The sequence below is a fragment of the Anguilla rostrata genome, chromosome 12, assembly GCF_018555375.3.
Source record: "Anguilla rostrata isolate EN2019 chromosome 12, ASM1855537v3, whole genome shotgun sequence".
Classification (NCBI taxonomy): Eukaryota; Metazoa; Chordata; class Actinopteri; order Anguilliformes; family Anguillidae; genus Anguilla; species Anguilla rostrata.
In genome coordinates this window covers 15,851,828-15,865,248 of record NC_057944.1, presented here as the reverse complement: position 1 = coordinate 15,865,248, position 13,421 = coordinate 15,851,828, and the positions used below count along the sequence as shown (strand labels likewise).

At 50.4% G+C, this 13,421-nt stretch overlaps 1 protein-coding gene across 9 annotated transcripts in view; it reads right to left on the bottom strand.

Moving 5' to 3' along the window:
* Nucleotides 1–2,261: 2,261 nt before the first annotated feature.
* The window catches only part of mecom (MDS1 and EVI1 complex locus), a 138,520-nt gene continuing 127,360 nt past the window's right edge, over nucleotides 2,262–13,421 (bottom strand). For all 9 annotated transcript variants that reach the window (XM_064301577.1, XM_064301581.1, XM_064301582.1 and 6 more), the window contains 7 exons: nucleotides 11,731–11,897; nucleotides 10,054–10,131; nucleotides 8,064–8,233; nucleotides 7,130–7,274; nucleotides 4,768–5,007; nucleotides 4,371–4,548; nucleotides 2,262–4,066 (listed from right to left, as the gene is read on the bottom strand). In XM_064301577.1, coding sequence (XP_064157647.1) covers nucleotides 3,935–4,066; nucleotides 4,371–4,548; nucleotides 4,768–5,007; nucleotides 7,130–7,274; nucleotides 8,064–8,233; nucleotides 10,054–10,131; nucleotides 11,731–11,897 — 1,110 coding nt within the window. In that variant the 3' untranslated portion in view covers nucleotides 2,262–3,934. The remainder of the gene's footprint in view (nucleotides 4,067–4,370; nucleotides 4,549–4,767; nucleotides 5,008–7,129; nucleotides 7,275–8,063; nucleotides 8,234–10,053; nucleotides 10,132–11,730; nucleotides 11,898–13,421) is intronic.

The window sequence follows — 13,421 nt, the reverse complement described above, 5'->3', positions numbered from 1 at the left end:
CATACGTGGCTCTGCGCTGCCCCTCCCACCCCCCACCCCCCTCCCGGACAATGGAGCGCGCTTTCTGAACACAATGTCCTCCCACATGCGCGGAGGCTTCAGAGGGAGAGGCCTGTGGGATGTGAACTTTACTGAAGGGTGGAGTGATGAGCTGGGTCATGGCGTCTCCCCGCCTCATCCATCATGGTTTGGAGGAGCCGCGGCCAGGCCTGAATGCGGACGCACCCACTGTCCCATTCAGGCCCCGTCACTGCAGCTCGCATTGGAGAGACGCTCCGACTCCCCCAGTGTACGGGCAGAGCTGCAGAGCAGTGCCAAGGAGAGGAAGCACAGTCAAACAGATGGAAAGAGGGAGAGGGAGCACAGAACACAGAGGGAGGGAGAGAGAGAGAGAAAGAGAGAGAGAGAGAATGATCCTACAGAAGTGGGCCAGAGCACAGTAAACCGACACAGCACCATGATCTCACAGACACAGAGCACAAAAAGAAATGGCAGTCAACTCAGACTAAGAGCAGACATGTCACAGCCACTAAGAGCAGTCAGCTCACAGACAGAGAGAGCAGTCAGCTCACAGACAGAGAGCAGTCAGCTCACAGACGTAGAGAGCACAGTCAGCTCACAGACACTGAGTGCAGTCAGCTCACAGCGAGTAGCAGTCAGCTCACAGTGAGTAGCACAGTCAGCTCACAGACAGAAAGAGCAGTCAGCTCACAGCGAGTAGCACAGTCAGCTCACAGACAGAAAGAGCAATCAGCTCACAGTGAGTAGCACAGTCAGCTCACAGACAGAAAGAGCAGTCAGCTCACAGTGAGTAGCACAGTCAGCTCACAGACAGAAAGAGCAGTCAGCTCACAGACAGAGAGCATAGTCAGCTCACAGACATTGAGAGCACAGACAGCTCACAGAGAGCAGTCAGCTCACAGACGTAGAGAGCACAGTCAGCTCACAGACACTGAGTGCAGTCAGCTCACAGACGTAGAGAGCACAGTCAGCTCACAGACACTGAGAGCACAGTCAGCTCACAGAGATTGAGAGCACAGACAGCTCACAGACACTGAGTGCAGTCAGCTCACAGACACTGAGAGCAGACAGCTCACAGACATTGAGAGCACAGTCAGCTCACAGACATTGAGAGCACAGTCAGCTCACAGACAGAGAGAGCACAGTCAGCTCACAGACAGAGAGAGCACAGTCAGCTCACAGACATTGAGAGCACAGTCAGCTCACAGACAGAGAGAGCACAGTCAGCTCACAGACATTGAGAGCACAGTCAGCTCACAGACATTGAGAGCACAGTCAGCTCACAGACATTGAGAGCACAGACAGCACACAGACAGAGAGCAGTCAGCTCACAGACGTAGAGAGCACAGTCAGCTCACAGACACTGAGTGCAGTCAGCTCACAGACGTAGAGAGCACAGTCATCTCACAGACACTGAGAGCACAGTCAGCTCACAGAGATTGAGAGCACAGACAGCTCACAGACACTGAGAGCAGACCGCTCACAGACATTGAGAGCACAGTCAGCTCACAGACATTGAGAGCACAGACAGAGAGAGCACAGTCAGCTCACAGACAGAGAGAGCACAGTCAGCTCACAGACATTGAGAGCACAGTCAGCTCACAGACAGAGAGAGCACAGTCAGCTCACAGACATTGAGAGCACAGTCAGCTCACAGACATTGAGAGCACAGTCAGCTCACAGACATTGAGAGCACAGACAGCACACAGACATTGAGAGCACAGTCAGCTCACAGACATTGAGAGCACAGTCAGCTCACAGACATTGAGAACACAGACAGCTCACAGACAGAGAGAGCACAGACAGCTCACAGACATTGAGAGCACAGTCAGCTCACAGACACTGAGTGCAGTCAGCTCACAGACATTGAGAGCACAGTCAGCTCACAGACATTGAGAGCACAGTCAGCTCACAGACATTGAGAGCACAGTCAGCTCACAGACACTGAGTGCAGTCAGCTCACAGACGTAGAGAGCAGTCAGCTCACAGACATTGAGAGCACAGTCAGCTCACAGACATTGAGAGCACAGTCAGCTCACAGACAGAGAGAGCACAGTCAGCTCACAGACGTAGAGAGCACAGTCAGCTCAGACAGAGAGCACAGTAAGCTCACAGACGTAGAGAGCACAGACAGCTCACAGACATTGAGAGCACAGTCAGCTCACAGACATTGAGAGCACAGTCAGCTCACCGACATTGAGAGCACAGTCAGCTCACAGACATTGAGAGCACAGACAGCACACATTGTACTCTTTTATTTCTCAGGGGCCCCCCTCATATCGTATTGAAATGCATTACAGTTACATTGTAGAAAGCAATAAAACAAAGTACCTCAACTTGCCGATTACTTTTAAAATGAGATTATAAACAAAAACAACAGCAAAAAATCTGGTGCCTCAACACAGGAAAATAAATGTGTATAATTTGTTATTTATTATAGGTTTGGCACAAAGGATTAACATGACCGAACGTCTCACGAGCTTGCACACAACCGTAGAAAATATCAGGTACAGTTCTAATCAGACCAATCATGCGGTTATGAGGAAATAATACCTGCTATTTTTTATTCTTTCATTCTTTTTTGTTTTTACAATTGAATCAATAAATTGTCATACAAAAGACCCTAAGTAATATCTATTTCATCAACCAGCTTCATTAGAAGAATAAAGAATGAATGGCGTGTTTAATACTATCTGGCACTCACACGTATTCTACAAACCCCACAGACTTCTGGGACAGGGCCCAACGAGGAATCGGCTCTTCGCCAGGCTAAGAGCAGTGCTATTCAGTAAACAAACTACAGTTTGCCAAGAAATAAATACAATTCCCAACATACACCACAGTAACATCGACAAGAACAACATCAACAGCAACAAAAAAAGGAAAACATGATTGTCTAAAAATGAAAGAGACATGGAGATGGAGGAGCTAACGACTAGCATTCAGGGTATTTAGTGGCATCAGTGAATGAGTACAAGGAGCTTGTATTAGAAGAAGTCCTTCAACGAATGACAAAGTTCAGTACTTGCTATTCTTTTTGCATTTTGCACAGAGTGATGGGAAGGCTGCATTACAGACCGGTCTGTGGATGGTCTGTAGGCAGTCATAGACAGTGCTTCAATTGTGCAGGAACACACAGCAATGCAATTTCTTAAAGTCTCTCGAGGAGGTCTGTGATCAGTGTTTTTTTCTCGATAATGCTCAGGTGGCATTTCGGTAACGTCGCCCGGCTGGGAGATGAAGTCAGTCTCTCCTCTCCGGTCCGAAGAGGTCCCGGGGCGGCCCACTCAGATGCCTTTTAAAAGCTACACTCAGATACAAGGGATAGCCCCTGACCTTTCATCCATGCGGGGGGGAGCGGGAAGGCGGGGGGGTGCGGGTGGGATGTCGGGGTCGGAGGGGGGGAGATCAGACGGGGACGAGGAGGAGGGGGGCGGGGGGAGTCCCGTGGGGTCGGGCTGAGTGCTCGCAGTCGGATTTACTTCATGATACTCCTGCGGAAGACTGTGGGCGTGGCCACGCCTGTGAAATTCACAAAGTTCCGTTAACGTTTCACCGCGTCACGCTGATCTTCCTAAACACCAGCTGCCTTCGCTGTGCAAAACAGAGTAATTAAACAGAATAAATACAGTTATCGTCGTCGCCGCCGTCACTATTAATGTCATCGCTCAGTTTAAGGTGACAATTTTTCTTTTTCTACATCTTTAAAGACTATTTGAAGACTTTTCTTTCTTTTGTGGATTTTTATTTTGGGACTGATAACCCTGGCGATGTGTAAGGCATCCTGCTCTGCAGTCATTATTGGGCCACGGTTCCCATTGGCCCTGATACCGGGTTGGACTTGGTCCCAGTGTGGTTGGTGGGGCGGGCTGGAGGGGGGTGAGGTTGGGTCTGGTTGGGGGGGCTGGGGGGGTTATACGTGGCTGAGGGACTGGATGGCGCTGGACTCTGCAGCTCGAGCCAGGCTGTGCCACATGTCTGCGGGGGCGTGGGAGGCTGGGTGGAGGGGGTCCTTCTCTGACAGCGACAGCATCATGGCGTAGGCCTGAGAGAGAGAGGGAGGGAGAATGAGAGAGAGAGAGATTAACAGCACAGTACAACACACACACATGCTTAAAATACTGCTCTCCCACAAGTCATACACACACTCTTTCACTGTATCACCCACCCACACACACACAAGCACACACAAACACACACGAACACACACACACCTTTTCTCCCTCTGTAACCCCATATACACACAAACATACACGTACACATTATTCTCACACACACAAACACTAACCCTAAGACACAGGCCGCCCTTACACACTGGCGAATGTGAGGGCTGGTTGCCGTGGTGTTACCTGGGACTTGGACTTCCGGTAGAGCGGCTGCTTTATAGACTCAGGCAGGTGCGCGGTCCCGAAGGTGGTGCTGTCGCCATCACTGAACTCGCTTTCCTCCATCTTGTGCATGTCGGAGAAGCGGCGGATGTGGTCCAGGGCGGAGAGGCTGTTTTGATCTTCCTCCTCATCCTCATATCTGCAACAGAGCCAGTGCAACTTACAGCTGCAACACCTGCAGTTACACGTGAAAGTTCTAGACTTGTGAGATGCGCGCGTTTGGATGTTTCAGCATATGATAAAAGGAGCTTGTCTGATTGTGTGCGTGCATGTGTGTGTCTGTGTGTGTGTGTGTATGTGCATGTGTGTGTGTGTGTGTTCCATGTCTCATCAGGATTCATAGTTTTTGGTCAGATACCTTCTGGGGGAAGCCTTGCAATTTAGCTCCAAGTCGTCTGGTCCTTCAAAATCGATGTCATCGTGAATGATGTCATTGTCCAGGTTTGCAGGGAGTGGCTCGTCTCCGTGCTTTCCCAAAGTGTCTCTGTGCTCGGCTTCCTCTTCGTCCACGCCCAGCTCCTCCCCTTCCTCTTCCTCCAGGTCCTGTGCCTGGCTGGGCAGGAGAGCCTTGTCCTCCTCCAACGGACCACCATTCATCCTGCAGCCACACAGGAAACAACACTAGTGACAAATCCCACTACAGTCACATAAAGCCTGAAACCATTCACTCCAGTATCCCAGACACACACACACACGCACACGCACACGCACATAGACATACACCCACACAAAAACCCACAGACCACATAAAATACACAGACACTCACAGACACACACACACAGACAGACATAGACTCACAGACATACACCCACACACAAACCCACAGACCACATAAAACACACAGGCACCCACAGACATACACACACAGTACAGAAACACAGACACACAAACATTCGCAGACACACAGACACGCACACACACACACACAGACACGCACAGATTGCTGTGTGAAATCTGTTCTCGTTTAATTCCCCCGCTCTTGTTTTCCCTGGAACACAGGGCCTTCCTCGCCCGACATGAACAATGGGAACAGGCGAGAGAGTTGGCAGCCGGGGAGAGGCGCGATCCCCCCGTTTGTCATCGGGGCCTCGGGGGCCCCTCCGGGCACAGGCGCGGTCAGGCACTTAACTCCCTTACTCGGGTTTTTCACCCTGTTTATTTTTCTCATATCTCGTATTCATCTAATAGGCAAAATATTTAGCTGACAGGCCCATTTGGGGGAAGAGTTATGAGAGCCCTGCCAACCGGCCCATTTCCCTGTCCCAGAGGAGCGAGGCCCAGCTATCAAAACTGACTGTGACTTAATCTAGCCTCTGTCTCCGCGCCACAGGAAACCGGCTTCTGTTAAATCATCTGGAACCACATTAAGACCGATCCGCTAATTACGGCCCCGGCCGTCTCTCGTCAGCTCCCAAAAATGAGCCCCCGGCCGCCGGCCCCCGTAACGCATCCCCGTCGCATTGGAGAGCGGCGGAAAGCACCGGCGCAATTACCGCGCAGATTAGGAAACCAGGAAAGCGTCCATTTAGGAGAGAAACGCTGAGCGCGCAGCGGCTCGCGAACGACGGGGGGGGGGGGGGGGGTAATTTCAGAAATCGCGAGTAGCACAAAGCGAAAAGATCTCCACCATCTTTTATCGGGTGAAAATGGCGGCGATAGCAGCCTCGGGGAACCGTGCAGGGTCCCGCCAGGGCGTCGGGCCGACGGGGGGGGTCGCGGGGTCCCGGCGCGTTCAGACCGGGAAGCGGAATTGGAGAGGGAGGGCGGGGCGGACCGGACCGGGTCGAGAGCCCCGCCCCCCTCCCGTGATTAAGAAAACAGATTCGCTAATTACGCTCTCCAACGTGGTAATTTGCCGGGGATAAAATATCTATCAAAGGTAGTCAGGAGAGCGGAGCGCTGAGAGGAAGCACAAGGCGACCCCGTGACCCCGCGCTTTCGCCCTCTTCCTGCGGGGAGACATGTTGGGGCCAGATGTGGGAGGAGAGAAGCGGCAGCTTGGCTTTCATACCCTCCACGTGTTTACCTTTCCTGTGTGGCTGCTCCACTCAGAGCTTGCGCAAAATATCAAAAGAGTTTTTTTTTTTTTTTTTTTAAGATTTATATCTGGCTAATCTTTCCAATCTTCCTGAAACTGAAGCGTGCCGATATAAACTCTACAGCATGCTCAGAATGCTGGCCTGCCATCCAGGTTCATCAAAGTTCCAGGGGTTTGCATAATTATCAGACGCAATTATACATAAATATATGCATATATGCGCACATGGCCAAAAGTCAATAGTTTTTTTGAAATCTTCTGCACGTTTCCAAAATGTTGCAATTATCTAAACTGTTGTAGGCGATGACTGTCTGGACTTTACACAAAAGCTCCTTGGGCTACATGGTAATTAATAAAGCCTGAGCTACATAAAAACTCTGGGGCGGCATGCCACCGACCGCCCTGTGGAGTTTGGGTTTAATCATCTCCCCGCACACACTCCCACCCAGAGATATTCACTGTGGAGAGGCACGTTTGGAGTGCGTGTGTGTGTGTGTGTGTGTGTATTTGTCTGTATGTGTGTGTACACATGCCTGTGTGTGTGTGACTATCTGTGTGTGCATGTGTATTTGCGTGTATGTGTGTGTGTGTGTCTGTGTGTGTGTCCGGAAACAAGTCCAGTTCAGTGATCATACAGACACACTCCGGTTGAGGAAGAGAGAGGATGAGGAGGATGCTCACCCTTCCTCAGATGGCTCGGGGGAGTGCTGGTTCTGGCCTGTGCTCCCGATGAAGTTTCGGATTTCGTTGAAGTAAGAGTCCTCTTTGTCGTCCAGGATAGCGCTGCTGCTGTCCAGCTCTGAGCGTGGAGAGGACAGGGCCGTGCCTGTGGAGCCACAACACATCAGCGCGTCTCACTGTACATCTCTGTATCAAGTCCACAGGAAGCACCACACTGACGGAAGCACATGTCCACTTACAACATACACCATTCATGCAGTTTATATAGGATATGAGGAACTGAAGCATACGGTATACAGTGGCTGAATTTCTCAGCAGAGTGCTGTGCTGTTCCATAGCATTGTGTTGTTCTGCAATGCTGTGTTATTCCACTGAGGCAAGGTTTGAATCTTAAGCAATCTGCCCAGCGGTGAGTACATGTTGTTTGAAGTACAGTAGACCTATACAGGGCTGTAGCAGTTGTCAAATATCTGTGCTGATACACCTTGATGGAGAGCAGGTTGAGGCTAGCGTTAGGGCTGATCAATTTCATTTTATCTTAGGCAAAGTGCAATAACATGATATTTTACATATCGTATGTGTTATGTGCTAGTTTATGTAGCGTTAGGGCTGATCAATTTCATTTATAGGCAAGTGCAAACACGTGTATTTAACATGCAGTATTGTGTATAATATACCGTAGCGTGTGTAGGGTGTTGTAGTTTATGTACAATTTGTAGTGTGCTGTACTATGTATAGGGTGTTGTAGTGTGTATTTGTGTGGTAGTGTGTATAGCAAGTGTAGTGTTTAGTGTGTGTATAGAATGTGGTAGTGTGTATAGTGTGTGGTGTATATAGAGTGTTGTAGTGTATACAACATGTTGTAGTGTGTATAGCGTGTTGTAGCGTGTTATATGTAGCGTGTGTAACAGGCCGCCCGGGACAAGCAGCTCACCTGAGAGGTTTCCGTTCTCGTGCTTCTTCAGGTGACGGTCGAGGTTGGTCTGCTGACCGAAGCAGCGGTCACACAGGTGGCACTTGAAGGGCTTCTCCTTATTGTGGATGTTGCGGATGTGACGCTGCAGGTTCGAGGAGATGCTGAAGGAGCGGTCACAGTATTTACACCTGAGGAAACGGACACACCCCGTTACCAACGGAGACCAGAGGGAGGGAACAGTCCCAGGTATCTGCACTGAGGCCGACAGAAGCCCTCCTCTGAATTACAGCCTGCCTCAGCAGCTTCTATACCACCTACTGCTCCCACATACACACATACGCACGCATGCACATACACACAGACACACACACACACACACTCGCATGCACAGACAAACATACAGACACACACGCACACGCACACACACACACGCACACAAACATATACATCCACACACACACACACACAAACATATACAGACACACACACACACACAGACACACACACACGCACACACACACAAACATATACCCCCCACACACACACACACACACACACACATTCCCACACACGCACTCCCAGACACACACACACACTTGCATGCACAGACACACACACACACACACACACACACAAACATATACCCCCCCCCACACACACACACACACATTCCCACACACGCACTCCCAGACACATACAGACATACACACACACACACACACATACACCCAAACACATACAGACACACGTACACAAACACACTTGCAGACACACACACACGCACACACACACTCCCAGACATATTGTAGAAGCCGCTCCAGGTAAAACAGATCCGCCTCTCATCTCCAGCCAGCGTAATAAAATTACATTCTTTTCTTTCAAAATAAGCATGCAACAAATTTGTTCTAACCCGCACAAAATTAGACTCAAAGCCAAGTTTCTTCATGCAAAATTATACACGATGATTACATCTTTTCTTCTGCTGGAATTAAGTCCCTCAATTGGCCGTCCCCGAGGAACTTCTGTTATCTTCCCCGAAATTGCAATAAACAGGCTCAGATCTTTAATTCAGTGCCAGCGTGTGCAGCAGAGTCTATCAGCCGGCCAGCAGAGCCATCTATTTCCATACCCTGCAGTCAGCGGGCCTCCCCGGGCCCCGCGCTCCCCGGGCCCCACGCTCGACGTGTCTTCACACCGCTCCTCAAACGGAAAATAATTATTCCAACTGCTGGACCTGGACTTCTGCCCACAGCCCTCATCACCCCAATTTTTCACCCAACTTCCTTCTCCAGACTTCAAACCCCCTTCCTGTCACCCTGACGACTGCGACCATTTTTCATCACCAAATTATTTAGCAGAATGATAATTGTTCCAGGCTTTTTTACGCCGCAGAAACACACACACACACACACACACACACACACACACACGGTCCAGCTGAAAGCGCTCTCCTGGCTGGTGGACGAAATGCTGATGAAAAACATCCGTGCTGAGCGGGCCCTGATAAATGACCCCTGTGTGTAATCGGGGGGGGCGGGAGGGGGGGGCTGTGTTACTGTGCTCGTGGGCTGGGGGGGGGAGACGGGGAGACAGGAGACAATGTGTGAGAGCGGGGCGAGACGAGGGGAGGTCATCAGCCTGTCAGCAGCTCAATAAAGAGGCCGGAGCCCGCTTTCCCACCGTGCCCCTGGCCCACAGTGCACCGCTCCTTTTACGGTGGGGTCTCCGCGCCAATGCTGCCAGTTCACAGAGGTCCAGCTCCAAATCTCAGACTCAATATGGTCATGTGTGCCTGTGTGCCTGTGTGTTTGTGTGTGTGTGCGTGCATGTGTGTGTGTATAATGCATGACTGTTTACTTGCGTGTTTGTGTGTAGGCAAGCGTACTGAATTAAGTGGGCTTATAAATTTCTGTGTGTGCGCGCGCATGCGTGTGTGTGTGTGCGTGTGTGTGTGTTTGTGCGTGCATGTGTGCATGTGTGCGTGTGTGCGTGTATGCATGAGTGTTACCTGTACGGTTGTTCTCCAGTGTGGGTTCTCAGGTGCCGGGTAAGGTTGGCAGATCTTGGGAATATTTTCCCGCAGTACCTGTAGGACAGAGGGGAGACTTCAGTTACAATGCATCCCAGGCAAAAAAAAAACAAACAAACAAACAGCACAGCACACATGGGTGACAGACCTGAGACCATCCACTTCCACTTCATTATCCAGCTACTATTAAAATACATCACTGTGAACTAGGATCACAAGTGGTGTAGGAACACTGACATATTTCTCTCATCTCCCCATAATTCTGTTAATCTCACACCCATTTATGTCTTTACTGTACTGAAGGAGTGGTTAAACCACATTAGCGTGCTCTGCGTTTCAGCACATAAACAAAATCAAACCTGGTCAATGCCCGGGACTGCTCACCTATATTAGTCCACCAATCAGGGAAAACTTTGGGCATAAACAGTGTGGTCAGTCAGGATCTGAGAGTGGTCCCAACTAATCTCACTGCTAAAAAGATTTAGCAGTGAGATTAGCACTGAAATTAGCAGTGAGATTAGCACTGAAATTAGCAGTGAGATTAGCAGTGATATTAGCAGTGAGATTAGCACTGAAATTAGCAGTGAGATTAGCAGTGAGATTAGCACTGAAATTAGCAGTGAGACTAGCAGTGAGACTAGCACTGAGATTAGCAGTGAGATTAGCACTGAAATTAGCAGTGAGATTAGCAGTGAGATTAGCACTGAGATTAGCAGTAAGATTAGCAGTGAGATTAGCACTGAGATTAGCAGTGAGATTAGCAGTGAGATTAGCAGTGAGATTATCAGTGAGATTAGCACTGAAATTAGCAGTGAGATTAGCAGTGAGATTAGCACTGAAATTAGCAGTGAGATTAGCAGTGAGACTAGCAGTGAGACTAGCACTGAGATTAGCAGTGAGATTAGCACTGAAATTAGCACTGAGATTAGCAGTGAGATTAGCACTGAAATTAGCAGTGAGATTAGCAGTGAGATTAGCACTGAGATTAGCAGTAAGATTAGCAGTGAGATTAGCACTGAGATTAGCAGTGAGATTAGCAGTGAGATTAGCAGTGAGATGAGCAGTGAGATTAGCAGTGAGATTAGCAGTGAGACTAGCAGTGAGATTAGCAGTGAGATTAGCACTGAGATTAGCAGTAAGATTAGCAGTGAGATTAGCACTGAAATTAGCAGTGAGATTAGCAGTGAGATTAGCACTGAGATTAGCAGTAAGATTAGCAGTGAGATTAGCACTGAGATTAGCAGTGAGATTATCAGTGAGATGAGCAGTGAGATTAGCAGTGAGATTAGCAGTGAGACTAGCAGTGAGATTAGCAGTGAGATTATCAGTGAGATGAGCAGTGAGATTAGCAGTGAGATTAGCAGTGAGATTAGCAGTGAGATTAGCAGTGAGATTAGCAGTGAGATTAGCAGTGAGATTAGCAGTGAGATTAGCAGTGAGATTAGCAGTGAGATTAGCAGTGAGATTAGCAGTGAGATTAGCAGTGAGATTAGCAGTGAGATTAGCAGTGAGATGAGCAGTGAGATTAGCAGTGAGATTAGCAGTGAGATTAGCAGTGAGATTAGCAGTGAGATTAGCAGTGAGATGATCAGTGAGATTAGCAGTGAGATGAGCACTGAGATTAGCGGTGAGATGAGCGGCGAGCCACGCCGTTACCTGCAGGTGTAGCGCTCCTTGCCCTTGCGGAGCAGGGTCTCGGGCAGCGCGTTTGGGGGGGCCCTGAAGTCGAACATGCCGGGGACGGAGCGGATGAGGTCACCGGCCTCCGGCCTGAGGGAGGTGAAGGTCCCCAGCCTCTCCGCCATGTTCTCGATGGCTGACATCTGGAGGAGAAGCAGACGCGGCTGAGAACACAGGCGCTCGGTGCGCGCGGCGCGGGCAGGAACAAGGCCCCATTGTGCGGGGCGCCTGGCGGAGGGGAAGCTCTGCTCTGTGTTCCCCGCTGACGTGCGCCGGTGGGCCTGGGTGGCACTCGCCCCCGTGTGATGTTTTGGGGTGGCCCACGCGCACACGCTCGTTAAACAGGCCTTTGTAGCGCAATGTCACAAAGGAGCGTCTGTGCACAACACAGACGCATGTCTACAATTCACCAGGCAATACTGATTCTAAATACACACCACTGCCCACCCAACACCCTATTACCCTCCTCTCCCATAGCCCTCTTACCCTCCTCTGCCATAGGCCTGTTACCCTCCTCTCCCATAGGCCTCCTACCCTCCCTGCCACATACCCCATTTTGTTGGGTGAAACTCACACAACCACACACAAGCTCAGTCACAGCTTTCCTTCTTAAGCCTCTCACCCTCACAAACACACACACATCTGTACACAAACTCCTCACACATACTTTCTTTCTCACCCTCTCTCTTTCTTTCTCACCCTCACTCTCTCACACACATACATACACACTCTCTCTCTCTTTCTTTCTCACCCTCACTCTCTCACACACATACATACACACTCTCTCTCTCTGTCTCTCTCACCCTCATACACACACACATCCGTACACAAACTCCTCACACATACTTTATTTCTCACCCTCTCTCTCTTTCTTTCTCACCCTCACTCTCTCACACACATACATACACACTCACTCTCTCTCTCTCTCACCCTCTCTCTCTGCCTCTATGCATTCTCTCATGTTCGGTGGGGGGGGGGGGCTGCCAATTTGCTAAAAGTCTTTCATCAAATATGGTGAAATTCTCGGAGGAAAGTGGAGATGCATTTACTTGTCAGCGGGAGGCTGTGCGCGCGGCGTCGGGCCGGGCTGATTCATAATCACTGCGAGCCGTAAAGCACTCCCAGCACAATGCGAGCGGACAGCACATTCGTCAATATGAAAGATGTTGACATTACTGATCAAGGGCCAGACATGGGTAATAATGATATGGCTGTGCCGGGGAGAGGAGGGGTCCCCCCGGACCCAGCCGCCTGTCAGGACCCCCGGCTCGCCCCTTTTTTTTTTTTTCAAGGGGAAACAAATTTGCATTATTTTGCGTGTATGGAATTTTTTATTTATTTTTTTTCTCTCTCCCGTGCTCGTTTTAATGCGGCCGCAAATCAATCCGTCGCTCCGCGCCTCGGCGGTCCGTCAGGGCCGATCCCCCGCCCCCGCGCGCCTCTTTATGAAGTGGGGGGGCGAGCGGGGAGGGACGCCGGATCAATGGCGGGCGACCCCCGAGCCGCCGGGCCGATTAGCGGAGCGCCCAAGTTCCCGCCGGAAACCACGGCGACCGGCCGGAGCCGCGGCGGGAGAGCGGCGGGGGGGGGGGCTCGCGGAGGATGTGACACGGCGCGTCCGTTTCGATCGCGGGATCGCGGTTGCGATTATTCTGAGGCCCGGCGGC